The sequence below is a fragment of the Medicago sativa genome, chromosome 1 (genome assembly GCF_051527215.1).
Source record: "Medicago sativa cultivar Bolivia chromosome 1, Bolivia_mono, whole genome shotgun sequence".
Classification (NCBI taxonomy): domain Eukaryota; kingdom Viridiplantae; phylum Streptophyta; class Magnoliopsida; order Fabales; family Fabaceae; genus Medicago; species Medicago sativa.
This window is the reverse complement of record NC_140749.1, coordinates 86,286,241-86,306,650: the sequence shown is the minus strand read 5'-3', so window position 1 is coordinate 86,306,650 and position 20,410 is coordinate 86,286,241. Positions and strand designations below refer to the sequence as shown.

The 20,410-nt window shown below is 32.7% G+C and overlaps 1 protein-coding gene and 1 non-coding gene across 2 annotated transcripts; one reads left to right on the top strand and one right to left on the bottom strand.

Annotated features, from left to right (window-relative positions):
• Positions 1-5,554: 5,554 nt before the first annotated feature.
• On the bottom strand, positions 5,555-5,627 carry TRNAF-GAA (transfer RNA phenylalanine (anticodon GAA)). Its single transcript has one exon. It is a non-coding gene; the product is annotated as a tRNA-Phe (tRNA).
• Positions 5,628-14,136: 8,509 nt separating this feature from the next.
• On the top strand, positions 14,137-19,782 carry LOC146958583 (3-oxoacyl-[acyl-carrier-protein] synthase I, chloroplastic-like). The gene is made up of 7 exons (XM_085740105.1): positions 14,137-14,692; positions 14,784-15,215; positions 15,741-15,914; positions 17,894-18,007; positions 18,130-18,231; positions 19,041-19,107; positions 19,236-19,782. The coding sequence occupies exons 1-7, from the start codon at positions 14,231-14,233 to the stop codon at positions 19,301-19,303; spliced, it is 1,419 nt and encodes a 472-aa protein (XP_085596231.1). The 5' UTR covers positions 14,137-14,230; the 3' UTR covers positions 19,304-19,782.
• Positions 19,783-20,410: the final 628 nt, after the last annotated feature.

Here is a 20,410-nt window from a genome sequence, read left to right as displayed (position 1 = left end):
TATACTATTATCACCTATACTATTTTTTCAGGTCCTTTTCGTTTTTTTTTTGTAACAAAAGGGAAGAAAAAAAAACTAAAAAGGACCCATACTAGGGTCGAACAAACTCAACACCCATGGCATCTGCTAAGAGGATAGATGTCATATCAGGAGGGGCTTCATTCAAAATAACAAAGCTACTATCACTAAGAGCACCCTTTTTAGCTAGAAAATCAGCTGCAGCGTTACCCTCACGCAAAGTATGTCGTAAACTAACCACCCAATCTCTACGAAGAAGGTGTTTAATAGCCATGACTAAATTTCCATATTTGTGATGAACATTCAAATCCTTTTGGATGAGGTCAACAACAATAGTTGAATCAGAGAGACACACCACATGCTTAAATCCAGTATCCCAAAACAACTTCAAACCATGGTATAAACCCAAAATCTCAGCATGGAGGATGCAAGGTCTACTAATTTTTCCAAAGAAACCATGCAAAAAGGAACCTGTATGATCACGAATAAGACCACCAAAACCTCCCAAGTTGGAATCAAGGAACACACTGCCATCAACATTAAGAGCTACCGAATCCATACTAGGTCGTTGCCAACTAACAATACGTGCAGGCTGTTGAACACTATGAGGGGTAGGATGAGCAAAAGCTTTCAAGATATGATGCAGAGATGATAACACTTGAGCGCCAATTTCTTGGACAGAATGTTTAATATCCTCAAAGATACATTTGTTGCGAGAACACCAAATCTTCCACATGATAATGGGACCAACTGGGCCAGTATTTGAAATAAATTCTTTCATCCAAGTACGCAAATTATCTCGATGTGGAGGAGTGACCGACTTGTGGAGACAAAAGGACCACACGTCCTTGGCACGAGGGCAGGAAAACAAAGCATGAAACATATCTTCACTACCTTGATTACAAATAGGGCATATGTTAGAAGAGATAAGATTACGAGACAATAAAACAGACCTGAAGGGAACAGAGTCGTGGCACAATTGCCATAAGAAGAATTGAATATTTGAAGGAACACAAAGGCGCCAAATCCAATTCCAACTTTCTTCCCCAAGCAATGAAGTCTGCGCTCCCATTAACCACTGGTAGCCTTCTCGAACGGAGTATATGCCAGATGTGCAATTGGTCCACACCCATACATCAGGAACGTCATGCACTAGAAAATGAGGAGCCAAATTAATCTTATTAATAATTTTGGTGGGAACTATAGAATATAGGCTTGAAAGTTTCCAATCATTCCCATCAACAAGATCCTTGATACTTCAGTTCATATCATGGTAGTGAACGTAAGGCACATGAGTACAAAGAGGTCCTTATCTAGCCAAGGGCTATACCAAAAACTAGAGTTACCATCCCCCAATTTGAATTGAAACCCATCTTTAAGGAGCTCAATAGCTTTGACAATAGAGTTCCAAGTAGGAGACCCCTTTTGACTAGTAACATTTAAGACCAAATTTTCCCCCAAGTAAATATCTTTAAACATCCTGACCCATAATTTATCTTCAGAGTTAAGAATATCCCACACCAACTTGCCAAGGAGAGCAACATTCTGGAATCTAGCAATGCGAATACCAAGGCCACCTAATTTCTTGTGGCGGGTCATTTTATCCCAACTAACCAAATGAATACCTTTGTTCTCGGATCCCTTCCAGACAAATCTACACGCAACTTTGTCAAGATAATCACAAATAGATTGAGGATACCACTGGATTTGCATCCCATACGAAGGTATATAGTTAATAACCGCAGTCCCATACGAAGGTCCTTTTCGTTTTAATATTATTAATCAGTAGCGTTTTGATTTTAATAATAATATTTCAGGACCTGATATCGATCAATCAATAGTATTTATATAAAGTAAGGTTTTTTATGTCACGTGTCACTTCCACATTCATTCTCAATATTTTTATTATTTTTTCTATTTTTAAAAACCAATATTTTATTTAACATAAATATCTCAACAAACATTTGATCTTATGCACTCAGTATTTTTTTTTTAATTTTTATTGAATTTATAATATTTTATGTAGCAGAATTATCTCAACAAACTACACATCAATCAATCAATCAATAGTATATATATAATGTAAGGTTTTTTATGTCACGTGTCACTTCCACACCCATACATCAGGAACGTCATGCACTAGAAAATGAGGAGCCAAATTAATCTTATTAATAATTTTGGTGGGAAGTATAGAATATAGGCGAGAAAGTTTCCAATCATTCCCATCAACAAGATCCTTGATACTTCAGTTCATATCATGGTAGTGAACGTAAGGCACATGAGTACAAAAAGGTTCCTTATCTAGCCAAGGGCTATACCAAAAACTAGAGTTACCATCCCCCAATTTGAATTGAAACCCATCTTTAAGGAGCTCAATAGCTTTGACAATAGAGTTCCAAGTAGGAGACCCCTTTCGACTAGTAACATTTAAGACCAAATTTTCCCCCAAGTAAATATCTTTAAACATCCTGACCCATAATTTATCTTCAGAGTTAAGAATATCCCACACCAACTTGCCAAGGAGAGCAACATTCTGGAATCTAGCAATGCGAATACCAAGGCCACCTAATTTCTTGTGGCGGGTCATTTTATCCCAACTAACCAAATGAATACCTTTGTTCTCGGATCCCTTCCAGACAAATCTACACGCAACTTTGTCAAGATAATCACAAATAGATTGAGGATACCACTGGATTTGCATCCCATACGAAGGTATAGAGTTAATAACCGCAGTCCCATACGAAGGTCCTTTTCGTTTTAATATTATTAATCAGTAGCGTTTTGATTTTAATAATAATATTTCAGGACCTGATATCGATCAATCAATAGTATTTATATAAAGTAAGGTTTTTTATGTCACGTGTCACTTCCACATTCATTCTCAATATTTTTATTATTTTTTCTATTTTTAAAAACCAATATTTTATTTAACATAAATATCTCAACAAACATTTGATCTTATGCACTCAGTATTTTTTTTTAATTTTTATTGAATTTCTAATATTTTATGTAGCAGAATTATCTCAACAAACTACACATCAATCATCAATCAATAGTATATATATAATGTAAGGTTTTTTATGTCAGGTGTCACTTCCACATTCATTCTCAATATTTTTATGGGTTAATTATGTTTCTAGTCCCTATAAAATAGCGACCTTGTAAGTTTAGTCCCTACTTAATTTTAATAGCATTTTTAGTCCCTAATTTTGTTTTTCTGCACTGAGTATTAGTCCCTACTCAATTCAAATTTGTTTAATTTATGCTTAAACTCTTAAATTTTTGAACAATTTTTTGCAGACATGTTTAGAACATTACTAAAAGTTCGTCCGCAAAAAATTATCGCAAAATTTGATTTCTACATCCAGATTTTATTACTTTTTATCTTTAACTTTTGTCGTTTTAAAAAATTCATATTTAATTCATTTCATGTCAGAAAATTCTAAATTTTAGTAAACGAACCTTTCATAGTGTTCTAATCTTGTCTCAAAAAAATCGTTCAAAAATTTAAGAGTTTAAGGATAATTAATCAAACTTTGTTTTAGCTGGGACTAAAATTATAAGTAAATTTTATTTTATAGGGACTAAAAATGCTATTAAAATTAAGTAGGGACTAAACTTACAAGGTCGCTATTTTATAGGGACTAGAAACATAATTAACCCTATTTTTATTATTTTTTCTATTTTTAAAAATCAATATTTTATTGGGTTAATTAAGTAAATGGTCCCTGTAAATATTCAAAATTTTGTTTTTAGTCCCTATAAAATAAAATCACACTTTTTAGTCCTTATAAAATTTTCCATCAGCATTTTTAGTCCCTATAAAAAAAATTCATTAGCATTTTTAGTCCCTATAAAAATTTCCATCAACATTTTTGGTCCCTAAAATGCTTAAGGAAAATGTCACAGGTACTAAAAAGTTTGATTTTATTTTACAGGGATTAAAAACAAAATTGTGAATATTTATAGGGACTAAAAACTTAATTAACCCTATTTTATTTAACATAAATATCTCAACAACATTTTGATCTTATCTACTCAATATTTTCTTTAAATTTTTATTGAATTTCTAATATTTTATGTAGCGGAAATATCTCAACAAACTACACATAATACTTTCAACAAAGTGTACATATACGATCTTATTTTATGATTAAAAGACTCCAATTTGTTTATTTGTTTTTTGGAAAAGAAGCTTCAATTAATTATTACTAATCTTTTAGCACTATATCGTTCAATTAGTTTTTATGTTTGAGGGAAAAAAAGGTTCGATTAGTTATTATGTTATCTTTTAGCAACACATTCTAATGCAAATGTTAACTATAAATAAATAAATTTTCGTTAATCACATATTTACATATTTTAAGCACAAACAGAATCCCCAAACCCTCTTTTCATCTAACATTTTTCCTTCTTCAGGTTTGCCAAACACGACTTTTATTATTTCTCATACATATACTTTGATATATATATATATATATATATATATATATATATATATATATATATATATATATATATATATATATAGGGGTTTGCTAGAACACACCCACTAATTTTTATGTAGGAGTGTTTTAGCAAGTTATAACTAAAAAGTTAATAAATACACCTTAAGGTGTATGCTGCTATAACACACCTTCTAACAAAAACAAGTGGGTGTGTTCTAGCAAATCCTATAGGCATTTGCTAGGATACATCCACTTATTTTTTAGAAGGAGTATTTTAGCAAGTAAAGAACTAAAAAGTGGTTAAATACACCCTAAGGTGTAGCTTTGCTAAAACACTCCCACATAAAAACTAGTGGGTGTGTTTTAGCAAATCCCTATATACATGTATATATATATATATATATATATATATATATATATATATATATATATATATATATATATATATATATATTCAACCACTTTCTTCCTTTTCAATCGATTTTTCTCTCTCATACGCATGGGCCATGAAACAAACTCATGACCACATGTTTAAAGGGACCCAAAACTCTTACCACTTGGACTAATTCATTATTGATTTTGTTACACTTTTTATTCTTGCATTGGACATTCATCTCATCATTTATATTTATTTTTATGATATTATTATAATTGTAAATTTAAATAAATTCACTCTAATATACTGACACGTGTATTCGTGCATACAAACTTATAAAACTTATTTAATATCTAACCCGGGCAACGCCGGGTCTCTAAACTAGTTTGTTATACACAACACATTTCTTTAGTATCAATTACAAATATATATACATGACGTAAAAAAATCAAATATTAAAAAAATTATATGAATATTTAATTTTATTTATTTATTTGAAGAAAGGATACTTACATATTATTAGTAACCGTTTTTAGTGTCAAAATTAATATCTTTTCTTTGAACAATTAAATTAATATATAGAAACTTTGTCAAAAAAAAAAAAGTGTCAATTAAATTAAGAGTTATACGATTTGGGCCCAAAAAATCAAATTTTTACGAATTTTTTCTTTGAACAACCAGCGTTTGGTTTGTTGAAAGCGGAAAAAAAAAATGCGGTGAGCGTGGATCGAACACGCGACCTTCAGATCTTCAGTCTGACGCTCTCCCAACTGAGCTATCCCCGCAGATGTTCAATGGTTGCTGGTCGTGTTATATATATTAACTATACTTTAATTAGAATAGAAATAGTCTATTCTACTGTATTGTTCTTTTTATAAAAAAAAAAAAAAAAATTTGCAAATACTTGATATGGGGCAATGAATGCTTGAGGCACGATCTAATGAGGCACAATGAAAAGGAACAAGATCATGTTGAAGAACTGAAAATTTAGAGGAATCGATGAGGTGTTAATTATGACTCAGAACATGAATGACGCAATTCACATGTGGACAATCAATGTTCTTTTTTCTTAATGCATGATCATCCAGAAATTGCCAAGTTGCTTGAAAGATTGAAGAAATGGGTGGAATGAAGTGAAAAGATAAAAATGATACATTCTATTTTCAAGTGGGATTGAAACACCAAGCTCCTGCAACAAGATCATCAACTATATTAATATAAAAAGATGTTCAATTTGCGCAATTTGCATATAAGAAACCGATGAAAATCAGTAAACTAAAATAGATGGATCATGATTGACAGCATCCTGCAATTTGCGCATTCACGCAGTCATGCGTCATCGGCATTCTAATCATGATCAGCCGGTCCTGATTTGAGAACAGAATTATAAATAAAAATTAAATACTTTTTTTCCCGAGTTGTCTGATCAAGATCAAACAATTATTAAGGTAGTGAATACGTGACTATGAAAATATTCAAGTTAAGGTATCATTTAAAGTTAGCCTTATCATAGCTTCACCAACATTAACAACATACATAATCAAAATTGGAATAATTTTAACAAGAACAAACATGTCATCCTCATCATAGATACACATTCATAGGGCTGGGCAAAAATAACCAAAAACCAAATTGAACCGGTTAACCGAACCGAACCGTATCAAAATTAACTGAACCATTTAACAAATTCTCGAACCGAACCATTATTTTGATAACAATTCACTAACCGAACTGAACCGTTAGTTACCACAATTATCCGAACCGAACCAAACCGAACCATTAACCATATCTATTTTAAAAACAGCTTATTTTAAAATAGCTTATTTTATGCAAAACAACTTATTTTAAAAAACAGCTTATTCAAAACAACTTGTTTAATGAAAAAGCTTATTTTAAAGCTGTTTTGAATAAGCTGTTAGGATGGTTAGTTTTATGTTAGGGAAGTCAACTTCTGTTAACTAAGTCTATTGCAATTCTTTGAGAAATCTACTAGCTGATCTTGGGGCTTATTCGAGGATAGCAACACATTGTTAGGGAACAATTTCGAGTACCTAGTTTTGTAAGCATACAGTTAACATGTTTACACCATTAGATTTTAAAGTTGCGTTAAAGTGGCATTTGCCGATTTTAAAGTTGCATGTTACCTAAATGATTAGAGATTTACTTACCTATTTTGGAAAAACTATGTACAATGGGAATTGCGATTCTTTTCTTATTTGGCAGTAACATGGAAATACTGCTATGGTAATTGTGATTCGTTTTATAGCTTTCACTATGTTGTCAAACATTCATCACAGGTCCTGTATTTTATCATAGGAATCTAACAATAACAACAACAGTTGTTTATCTCAAAGGAGCACAATAAATGTATTCTAACAGTTTGCTATCAAGAATTGATTTAAAGGAAGAGTCTGAACGTTCATGCATGAAATGTTTCTGGTAGATACATTTTCTTTAATAATGTAATTTGCAAGCTAGAACCTCCTTAAGGATTAAATGTCACATTTTTGTGACAACTTGCAATTTGATCAAATCAATTGTAATGGTTTGGTAAATCTTAATTTTCAGACTCTTAATTTTAAAATAAGCTGTTTTTTAAAATAAGTTGTTTTGCAAAAATAAACTGTTTTGAATAAGTTGTTTTGCATAAAATAAGTTGTTTTTAAAAAAAAATAAGTTTTGCATAAAATAAGCTGTTTTGAATAAGCTATTTAAAAAAAAGATCATAATAAGTTGTTTTGCATAAGATAAGTTGTTTTGAAGAAATAAACTATTCTACCTTTTAATTTTAATTTGTTATTTTTTTAAATAAAAATTGTTTTATTCATTGGATAAAAAATATTAGTTTTGGTTCGGTTCGGTTAATAGGTAAGCAAATGGTTAACCGAACCATAATTTGGTTCAATTTGGTTACCTTCAAACTTTAAATGGTTCAGTTCGGTTTATCCGAACCATTTCAACAATTTGGTTCGGTTCGGTTCAGTTTTAATGGTTAACCGAACCATGCCCACCCCTACACATTCATATTCATGTCCTATTTAGTTCGAAAAAAAAAGCGTCAACATTGCATTTTACCCGACCTCTTTGTGGTCACTGCCACGAAACAGGATACATACATGGATACATTCGTTGCTCATGAATATTAGTAAAAGACGAGCTAACAGTATCAACTAGAATTGTGGAGTTTGAAGCCAGATTGTGAGCTCTAAAACAGCTATTATTTGTTGTTATTGGAGGAATGTTGGCTAAGCTTTAATCATCCATGAGGTGCAAAGCTCTATATCAACAACTTGTGTTACTGTTTCGGATACATCTTGCCAAAACTTAAGGTTCTTGTGCTTCCCCAAATTCAACAAGAGAGCAGCAAATCGTTGGACATCTACACGAGAAAGGACATGCACTAGTTGGAAAATAGTGTCAACGACATTGGTAGTCTGAGTACAAGCACGGTACACAGTGTCCCATAACATGGTTCTAAGACAAACTCGCATAGCGAAAAAACAATCAAAGAAAACATGTTGAAGATCTTCATAAGGGTCGTCACGATTGACACAGGTGAGGGAGCAGTGTACTACTTGAAGTGTAAAAAGAAATTATATTAAAATACACTTTAAGCAAAAATAGATCATTAATATTTAAAACCAGAAGATCACTAATATTTTTCTACAAAAAAAAAAATCATTATCGAGTCCCCATATGGATACTTAGTAGTGTAATATAATTTAAAAGCGATACAAACTATTTTAATTTAAATAACTTTGCATGGCAAACAAAAATATGGTAAAAAAAATTATAAGATATGCATTGCTTTTGTAGAGTAGATCTACGATGATATCCAATAAAACTTCACTATTTTGTCACATCACTCATTTTTATTTGGATAATTAGAAATTAATAGTATGAAATGAAAATATGGTGAGCTCTTATTGATTGTCAATATCAATTACACGTAGAGTATACCCAATTTACGCAAAAAAATATCAAATATATTTTCTAAAGATACCCTATAACACATGCAATTGCATCACAGATGTGGACCCCCAACTCCTGTTATATGGTACTGATATAACATCTCATGATTGTGGAGTCACCTTGTAACATCTCGTTTCATGAAAATTGGGCTGCAAAGTTTACTTGATAATATGCAACAACTCTAGAAGCATTAAGGTTATGGAACTTGAATTGTTACCATATCAATAGCGAGAACATTCGATAAAACAATAGGTGGTAGAAAATTTGAAGTTAGAATTTGTGGAATGAAAGCATGAGGGCATAAGAAATTTGCTTGATTCATTTTTGTCATTTTTGTGTAAAATTAAATTAGAACAAAAAAATAACAAACAAAAAAAAGAAAAATTAACATAAACTCTAAAAAGAAAATTATAAAACACAATTCACTAAATTAAAAAAAACAAATAAATGAGAATATCAGCAAAAACCCCGTATCAAATACATATAACCTTACATCCTAATGCAGGAAAAGAGGTAAAAAGATTGAATTCAATAAACACATGAAATCATAATATAAAATACATAAAATCCATATACTGTAATGCAGAGAATACATAAGAGATTGAATTTCGCCGGAATTCCACCGGAATCGAAGTTGTTGATACCAGTTGTTGGTTTTTATATCGAGATTGGTTCAATGTTTATCATGCTTAATCTAGGTTCTTGGAGTTGTTCTCGATTTCGATCTATTTCACGACCTTCTCGTTGTTTGTTGATTTACAGTTCGTAAAACTGAGTTTGGTTGGACTAAAATAGCATCTTGATTGTGTCTGTGTGTTTGCCTATGTTATTTCCTATACCACTTTTGTTTTATCTGAACTATTTGTACTCCTTTTATATGATTATGCGATTTGAGTGAATTAGGTTCATAACTCCTTGTATCTTGTATTTTATATCAAATTTAAAAAACACAATAACAAAACTATCAAATATGTGAAAACCCTAAATCGAAAATCAATATTCATTATATCAAAAGAAATAACTTCAAAAATTGAAAAAGGAACTAAAGCATAACTTTTAAGTTTCATTTGTGTACTTATAGATTCATATTAGTAGTATTAACAATAACATACTTGTGAAAAAGATAAGTGCAACATTCTTCATTTTCCTCTCTTAAAGTAAACATTTCACTAAAACGTTTTATCAAGTGTTCTTTTATCTAATTTGCATCTAATTTTAACATACACACGATATAAAAATAAAATAATTTGTTCCCATGAGTTTAACTCATACATTGCATAATATATGCAACGGTTGAAGTTCAAATCTCAAACACCACACCTATCCAGCTTAAGAAGTAAATTTCTAGTCACTAGGCTACGTACATGATCAAAAAAAGAAATATTAAAATCATTGTAACGAAAAATCAAGAAAGAAATATTTAGTTGTACACTTTGAGAATGAAAAATACTCGAATACACATTAGTTGACTTTGACAACCGCACAGACCCACTCACGTTACACAACTAGTGGTGGCCCAAAGTGCAGTCCGGATGGATGACAACCCATGACCCATACATAAGGGGCCCCAAATATTGTTAGTAATCTATAAAAGAGACCATAAATAGTTGCATTATATTACCTCTCAATCCGCCTAACATATATTTAAATTAATATTACATTTTTTATAAAAGTATATGCTAATAGTTAGAGGAGTAATAAAAGAACATATTAAGATAAATGAGAGGTCAACAAAATAATTAACGATGTGATGTTCTTTGTTTAACTTTAAAATAGTAACTAGTTTAATTTATAATTTGTTCTTAAATTAATAGAACATTGCAATAGATAATTAGTGTGATTTATGTGGTTATTTAAATAGTTATTTGATAAATAATAGATACATAATAAATAAATAATTATTTCATTCAAAAAGCGATCAGAGAAATTATGTTTGAAATTGATATAACAATTTATGTCTCGAAGATTGGACCAATTGAACATGGAATATACATTGAAGATTGGACCAACTGAACATGGAATACATGGTCTTCTAGCTTTGTGTGTGTGTGTGTGTGTGTGTGTGTGACTTTTTCTTAGGTACATGAGCTAGATGAAAAACATATTAAAGCAGTTGAAGAATTAATACTCACTCCGTCTCACAATAATAGTCGTTTAAGGTTTGTGCGCGGTAATTAAGGAAATGATTAATTGAGTTGATTTCAATAGTAAAATCAATATTATTTACTAATATACCCTTATTAATTGTAGTTAGTGGAGTAGTTAAGTTAGATGAAATTCAATAAATAAGGGTATGATAGTGGAAAAAAGTAATAAATGGTTCATTGATATTCTAAAGTGACTATTATTTTGAGACATAAAAAAAAATGCTAAAGGGACAATTATTGTGAGACGGATGGAGTAATATTTTATAAGGTTAGACGTTGTTAATACAAGAATAAAGGAAATTGAAAGAACACATGCTAGGTTGTACTATTATTACGTGTAAAAAATAGTAGGTTTCTCTGTGTCGGTTTGTATGATGCTTGGAGATCCACCATTCGTTTGTTAATTATAATTTGCAATCACTAATTCAATTATGATTATTTGGAATGGTTGATGAAATGATGATTGTTTATGTAAGTTTGACTCAATACGCGACATGATTCAATGGACAACTTTAGAAGATAATTGTGTGTATTGAATACCAGATACATTCATTTCAAGAACAAGTAAAGTCAAATTTTCTGGGCCAAAACAAAAACAACAAAAATAAAAACTTGTTGAAAACAATATCATGCGTTGATATGTTTAAATTGACTGAGTTACTAAAAAAGTTAAACTATAACTTGTATCACAATATTTTACTGAATTTTAAAAATGCACATTTTCATATCTCTCCAAAATATGTAACAAAAGCTATGAGTTATTCGTTATATTGTTGTACACAAACTTCATATCTACAACCTCTTTATTACTTTCCACAAGCTTTTTAGCGAGATTTGATTCCAAACACCCACAGCAATGATAAATATCATCTTTAGTCCATCTTAGAGAATACATTAGAATCAAGGGGCCACACAAATCAATATTTGATTTGAACCAAGCATAACAACATAAGTGAAACCCCCTTCTAAACTATGTGAAACATCTTGATCATGTATTTTGGATGTATGATCTTAAACATTTTCATCATCAGTATCAATTATATTATCAAAGGAAACATTTGTCTGAAACAACATTGTCCACTGTCAATATTACAAATAAATAAATAAATAAAAATTATGAGCGCGCACAACTTCAATCTTTATTGACTGAAGCAATTTTAAAACATTTTAACTAATGGGGACATCGACGTATATATTACCTTTCAGAGCTCCATATGTTGATGATGCCTCTTTCAGCAAGTGTAACAAAGTTGAACGCTTAGGGTGTGTTTGGTTGTGAAAAGAAAGTGTGAAGAGAGAAAAATGTGAGAAAGAGTTTGAAAAGAGAGAAATAGATGAGAAATAGAATAGATTTGATATATTGTTTGGTACATGAGAAGAAAGAGAGAAATAGAAGAGAGAGAAGTGTGTTTAATTTTTGAAAAGACTAAAATATCCTTATATTAAAAAAACTAATACAATTTATTATCTTAGTAATTTAATTTCATATATACTTTCTTTGATTTCATATATAAATTAATGCAGTTTTTTTATTCTAATTTAATTAAGAAATTAAATTGATTATTTTTACACATAAATTAGACTACTTCTTAATTAATTGTTTAAAATAGTTTAACGAAGTCAATTAATTAAATCAATTCATTACAATAGTTTTATCAAAAAAAAAATATATTACTAGATTTTCACACTATTTATTTTCACTGGTTTTATCAAATCGTATTTTTTTTTTAAAGATTATTTGTTATTTGGTCATACAAAAAAACAATGTTATTTAGCCTTTCAAAAATTAACAAGATGGTCTACGTTACTGTTATCTAAGCAAGGGCAAAATTGAGAAATGCCTAAAATAACAACATCTCCTCCCCTTTCTTCGCATCCATGGAGAGAAGGAATATTGACGTGGGGTCCACTGATTTTTGATCTCTCTCCCCTATTTCTTCCCTCACCAAACAGCTTTGATGGGACATTTCTCTCCTTTCTCTCTCCCTTCAACTTCTCTCGTCCCATCTTCTCCTCAACCAAACAGCCCCTTAGGGACCAACTTGCATGTTTGGATATTGTCGATGTAAATCCAGAGATGAAGCACGAAGACTTCCAGAAGGAATCACTCAAAAAACTACAATTGTCTGAACTCTGATAATAGGCCATTGCTCGTATAATCATGAAGATTCCACAATGTCACCACCTTCCCATGTTGTCAAATTAACTGATAATAGGCCATTGCTCGTATAATCATGAAGATTCCACAATGTCACCACCTTCCCATATTGTCAAATTAATAGATTATTAAGCTATACTAATTTTGATATGCAAGTTAAAATTTCATCCAAACAAATCTTGCGGTGAATAGAATTAAGGAAACACGTGACTCAAAATTCCAAGAAAAAAAAATGATGTGAATCAAAACAAAAAGTGATATGAAGACTTAAGTAGCCACAACACATTGCCTAATAAGAATTTTTATCTTTGAAATACCTAACCATAAACCCAGATAACGTAAATAAGAAGTGTCAACACGTTTCTCTACGCAAAGACGGTAAACACTCTTATAGCTTGTTTGGTAAAGCGTTTTTCATGACATTTTTGCGTCCCAATGCACCTCAAACGCTAAAAGCACGAAGATACAATACTCAACTTCAATGCTAACGTGGGTTTGAGAAAACGTGATGACAATCGAAATACACACTTAACCGAATAAAGTCTTATCATTATAGCAAATGTGCTATGGCTAATTTCCCGATTCAATACCAAAAAACAAATTTATGCATATTAGTCAAGATCTATTTTAAGAGAGGAAATCGTACGAGCTAACCCCTACTACTTAGAAAAAATTAGGGTCATGTTAACTTGTGCCCTTAGGGCACATGTTAAGCAACCTAAATAGAGCAATTTTGCATTGGAAAACACAATATAACAACTTTTAAGAAGTTGAATGCACACATTTTGATATGTGTATTTCTATAATGAGTATCTTAACATGTGCCTTGAGGGCACAAGTTAACATTAGCCAAAAAATTAAATTAAATTAAATGGGGTAGTTGATCTACACCTAAAGAAGGGGTGGACATGTCAAAGTTGCCGTTATATTTATGAACTCCGAAATTTCCAATGTAGAAGAAAACATAGTTATTACCGTCAAAATACATTAAATACCAAAGATTAATAACAACTTGTCAGTGCTATCTTACCTTACACACTCATTCACTCACTCACTCACCTTCTTCGTACTCTCCGTCAGTGAGTGTCAGTCATTTCATCAAACACTTACAATGCAATCAGTTCAGATTCAACAACAACTTCCCTCCACTCTCCGTCCTTCACCGCTCGAACCACTTCGCCGTAAATCCTCCAATGCCGCCACCTCCGCCGCCAAAACCAAGAGACTCACTCGTATCTCCGCCGCGGTCACCACCACCACCGCGCCGCAAAGAGAAAAGGATCCAAAGAAGCGTGTTGTGATTACTGGTATGGGTCTTGCTTCGGTGTTTGGAAATGACGTTGATGCTTACTATGATAAGCTTCTCGCTGGTGAGAGTGGTATCACTTCCATTGATAGATTTGATGCTTCCAAATTCCCAACTCGATTCGCTGGTCAGATCCGTGACTTCAGTTCTGAGGGTTACATCGACGGGAAGAATGACCGGAGACTTGATGATTGTCTCCGGTACTGCATTGTCGCCGGTAAGAAAGCACTCGAACACGCTAATCTCGGTGCTGCAAATCTATCCAAGGTTCGTTTTGTTTCGTTCATTTCACACTATTTTGATTTGATTTCCTCACTATATCCTAATTGAATTTTGAATTTTGAATTTTGATTTGCAGATTGATAAGGAACGTGCTGGCGTTTTGGTTGGATCAGGAATGGGTGGTTTAACTGTGTTTTCTGAAGGAGTTAAGAATTTGATTGAAAAGGGATATAGAAAGATAACACCTTTTTTTATTCCTTATGCTATTACAAATATGGGTTCAGCTTTACTTGGGATTGATTTAGGTTTTATGGGTCCAAATTATTCTATTTCAACTGCTTGTGCTACTTCAAATTATTGTTTTTATGCTGCTGCCAATCACATTCGTAGAGGTGAGGCTGATTTGATGATAGCCGGTGGGACTGAGGCTGCGATTATTCCAATTGGTTTGGGTGGTTTCGTTGCTTGCAGGGCACTTTCTCAGAGAAATGATGACCCTAAAACTGCTTCTAGGCCTTGGGATAAAGAACGTGATGGTTTTGTTATGGGAGAAGGTTCTGGAGTTTTGGTTAGGATTTATTTCTCTCAACATCCTTAATGTTTTCTTCTTGTTGTTGTTGTTGTTGGTTGGTTACATTGATTAACAATATGGGGGGTTGGTTAACAATATGGGCAGCTCAAGGGTTAAGGTGTTGGAGGTTCTGAGTTCAAACTCAGACAAATGAATAAATAATTAATCTAACAACTAAATACTAACATTTGAGTAAAAATATACACAAAATTCATGATCAAGTAGAATTCAATTGCAATTGCTACTGCTATACTTGCTTCTTAAGATGGTCTATTTTTAATACTATTGTGAGCATTGTAACAGCATTATCTTTTCCTTTGTACATGATCCCGGTGCACTAGATCTCCCGCATATGCAGGGTCTAGGAAGGGGTCCCACCATCTTACATGATCCAAAAAAGAATAATTCTAAACCTTGCATCTTTGAAGTGTTTAAGAAATAGCCATGTTGTGTGTGTCCTGTTTTTTTGGGTCCTATACAAGCTAATTTCTATATTGTAACGAGAGTACTATAACTTCACAGGTATTGGAAAGCCTGGAACATGCCATGAAGCGAGGTGCACCTATTATTGCTGAATATTTGGGAGGTGCTGTTAACTGTGATGCTTATCACATGACTGATCCAAGATCTGACGGACTCGGCGTGTCTACATGCATCCAGAGCAGCCTTGAAGATGCCGGTGTGTCTCCTGAGGAGGTACTGTTTCATTCTCTTTACCCGGCTTACACTTTTTGTTGCTAAAATTATCTATTTAAATGGTTGTTGGTCTCAATTCTCCCATTTGATTCATTTTTTTCCTCCTTCAGCATGTTTTTCCTTTCTGGCCGACTCTACGTTTCTGTTTGCTTGCAATACTGGATGCGTGTTTTCAACATATTTTAGTACACGATACAATAGGGGATGACCTGGCATGCATGAAAAATAGCAAACATCTCTTGTATAGCTGCTGCTATGTAGTTATGGTTTCAAGTAGGTTTACAAGATTTTCTATGATTTGAGTTCTGTATTAATAGATGTGAAAAAGTTAGGTTCATATAGTCTTCCAATTACATAAATTAGGATGCACATAATGCTTGAAGAGTATACATGTGAAGCGGTCTGCACACATGGTGTTGGGGTGTGGTATGAGAGGGACTATGGGTCTGGTGTTAGCATTTAATCCTATGATAAATAGGGAGATGAAAGAGAAAATGCAAGAAAAATATGCACGGTGAGAGCATTGAAGAGAAAAGCTAAGGCCTCTAAAAAAGCCTTGGGCTGACTAATTTCATTCGATTTTAGTCATTTCTGTTGGGTTTTCTCTTGTAATTCAGGGTACTAAAACTGTTATCAGTGCCTGGGTTATACATACATTATACGTTCTATTATCATTTTTCTTTTTTGGTCCAGTTTTTACCAACTGGTGTTAGAGCTCCCAATTGTGGGAGCTGCAAACGATGAATATATAGATGGAGGGAAGTGGGATAGCTCTGCCTCTCGTATAAGGCATCAAAACTTGAATCATGAAGAAAAAGGATGTCCAGATGAGATATTATGATCCCCTCTTGAAGGACTTTTGTGATTTTGGATCAAAATTCCTGGGATAAGGGTTGAAAGGTGAAGGAAGAACTTGCAACAATTATGAACGGCAAAGACGGCTCAGCTGAGTTGAGTTCTAGGGAAGCACAAAATTAAATAGCTCCTGTAAAGTGTAAACTCATTCCTGTTTCAGCCTTGTATGGTAGAGATGAAACCACCGAATTTAGTGAGAAAAACTGGACACATTTCCATGGTGGAAGGCATTGCTAATATTGTGGAGAGAAACCATATTCTTGATGAAATAAAGGAGAATTTGGTTCATGCTCAGAACAGAATGAAACTATTTCCAAATGAACTCCTGTTATTTTAGCGATATGAAAAATTTCTTGATTTACTCCCTCCGGTCACATTTATAAACAAAAATCACTTTTTTAGATACATTGAATAAGTAATGTATTCAGTCACATTTATAGGTCAGATATATTAATTATTTAATGCATTTAAAAAGTTGTTTTTTGTTTATAAATGTGACCGGAGGGAGTATACCTCAAGGACAAGGTGAAACTGTGCGTGTTTGTATTCTTTGGTAACCACCCATAAAACGGGTATAACAGAAATTGACAGCTCACTTAAATAATACCAGCTGTGAAAATAAAGCACAATTGCTTGCACGCAGCAGGGGGTGTGGGGAAAGGGACAGAATTCTTATGATGGAGTTGGATGATAAATGGGAGGAGAGGAAAGAGAAAAGGCAAGAAAGAGATGCTCTGAATGAATTGGGACCCGGGCCTACCAAATTCCTTGTGCTAGTTGTATTCCATTTACTCTTTTCTCTGTGTACTTTGGTCCAGTATCTATTTATATGTTAGCAAGAAGTCAGAATGAGTTAGAAATGCTGTGCCAATACTGATCAAAACATAATAAAATTCATCTATTGGATGTAAGGGCTTGCTGCCTCCTCTGCAAAAAAATGAGTTTATACCCAGCTACTCGCTCATTCATTAGGTCAAATATGGGGCTTAAGCTGCTAATTTGTTAGTTGATTGCTGCATGTTGATATGTTAGTTGTAGAAATCAGTCTTAACATTGGATTAGTTTTCTGATTAATGCATACAAAAAATTAGCATAGTGAAAGTATGCCATTTGCTTATTTTCAGGTCAACTACATAAATGCACATGCAACTTCCACTCTTGCTGGTGATTTGGCGGAGATTAATGCTATCAAAAAGGTTTTCAAGGACACTTCTGGCATCAAAATAAATGCCACCAAGGTATTAGCATGTCATTTGCTCTTATTTGCTGGTGAAAGCTTTCTGCCTTCTAAATCATAGTAGGTTATAGTTGATCAATTCCATGGCCATTAACTGATGCATACGTTCTTCTGTGATATCAGTCTATGATAGGTCACTGTCTTGGTGCAGCTGGGGGTTTGGAAGCTATTGCCACGGTGAAAGCCATAACAACAGGATGGCTGCATCCCTCAATCAATCAATTCGTACGTTTATTTAATTCTTTGTTTTTCAGGATTAGGATTGTTGGGTCTTTGTTAGAACCAAATGAGTGCTCGGGCATTTATTATTGGTAGATAAATTGTTGTTACTCCTGAGTCAAGATCCTCTCCATTTATGTCCTTCTCCATTTCTTCCATTTGGAGAAATAAAGACACAAAGTTTTGAAAAAAGTAAAAAAATAATTAACGATGGTGGGACCCACTTAGTGGTAGGACCCACATCTTATTTTTTGTGTGTATCTCTTTCTAAATGGCATCTTCCCTTTATTTTCATAAATGGAGAGGATCCTTACTCGTTACTCCTTCTGTCTCATTTTATCTTTCAATAATGGCCTGTCTCAAATTATCTTTCACTTTAGAATATTAGTAAAATATTAATTATTTTTCCGTTCAATAATAACCTTATTTATCAGTACCTCAACCTGTTTTTTAGCTTTCATTTTGCTCTTGCTACAATAAGGACATTTTAGATGGAACATTATTTTTTTTCTCTTAAAAAGAAGTATAATTAATGATTTCTTTACTGTGTGTCCATTGTCTTAAATGACAAATAAAAGGAGACAATGGGAGTATTAATCAATGTCCGTATTTTATCCCTTTATTTTTACTCACCTGGATTCTTTTTGTTGTGCTTATATATTGACTATCGTGTTATTATTGAGAAGTCAAGTCTTGTTGTTTTCATTGCTCGGTAATTGGGATGGACGTTAGACTAAAAGATGTGTTTTAGGTTTCATTGTTAATTAGATGTTATCTTTTCATAATCATTCTGTTTGCCTTGGTCTTGAGTGTAGAATCCAGAACCTGCAGTTGATTTTGATACAGTGGCAAATGTCAAGCAGCAGCATGAAATTAATGTTGGTAAGATTCTAAATAATTCAGCGACCAGTGCATTTTTCATTTTCGCATGATAAAGATCATAATTTGGACTGCTAACTAACTGGCCTTTTCCTTCAAAAAAAAAAACTAACTGGCCTTTCTTTTTCCAGGCATTTCAAATTCATTTGGATTTGGTGGACACAACTCTGTCGTGGCTTTTTCCGCTTTCAGGCCCTGATTGCCAGGCTTGTCTTCTCTTCATGGAGAACACTGAATCTAAATTAATTGAAATTTTGTTCTCTCTACGTCATTGAGGTATTTATTTATGAGTCCATAATATATAAAAGTTGTAGTCCTGTAATTGTTCATTATATGCTAATTGTGAACTGCCAGTTAGCTCCAAAGACTTTTTCTGTAGAACTTTTTTAAATGTAGCATGAAGATTTCATTGGTTTGGAGTTATACAGCGGATAGAAAGTGTCGAGAGAGCTTATTTAGGCATTCTTCCTTATTGTTAATTAAAGATATATTAGCATGTATTTATGATACTTCTTGTTATTGAATTGTTGTCGGTTATAATTAAATTAGTTCATAGCGTTTTTCGATACATGATGATACAATAAAGTTGTTATAAAAATTTGTTTTGTTTTTTGCCAATTTCAGGATAAATTTGTAGTTCCTGAAAACCAGTTATCTGCATATATGGAATTTCTGTAATATGCATGTGTTATTTTGTTTTATTTGTTGGCTGATTATTTGTCTGCATGCTGTTTCTGTTTTATGGTTGGATAATTTTCAGAGGAATATAGTAGACTGATATAATAATAGTTTGAAATCATCGTTATGGTACTTGAAATCTTAGAGTTCAGATAACTGTCTTACAAATATAAGCGACAAATTAGTTTCTAAAATTAACTAGGTTTAATTACATTTTTGGCTCATCAAACATCGTGATTAGACAATTTTGTCCTCGATTTTTAAAATGAGCGATTTTGACCTCCAATGATTTGTATCATCAATCGTGAACCACAAGCCACTCACGTGCAATTCATGACCAATCAACAATATCGCCCCATATTTCTGCAAATAAAAACAATTATTACAAAAACATGAGATATGACTTCGTCACTGTCCCTAGGGAACAACAATAATATATCACGAAAATAATACTCCCTCCATCTCTAAATAATACTCCCTCCGGTCCTATTTATAAGAGAAATTTGGGTCAATAAAAGTGAATGTATTTGGTCCAATTTTTTAACCAGATACATTAACATTTGTTGACCAAAATTTCTCTTATAAATAGGACCGGAGGGAGGAGTACGGAGTAGTTTAAAGTTTATGC

Coding starts and splice junctions, on each gene's coding strand:
- LOC146958583 (XM_085740105.1), top strand. CDS start 14,231: ATGCAATCAGTTCAGATTCAACAACAACTTCCCTCCACTCTCCGTCCT. Junction 14,693..14,783: donor GTGCTGCAAATCTATCCAAG/GTTCGTTTTGTT, acceptor TTTGATTTGCAG/ATTGATAAGGAACGTGCTGG. Junction 18,008..18,129: donor TCAAAATAAATGCCACCAAG/GTATTAGCATGT, acceptor CTGTGATATCAG/TCTATGATAGGTCACTGTCT.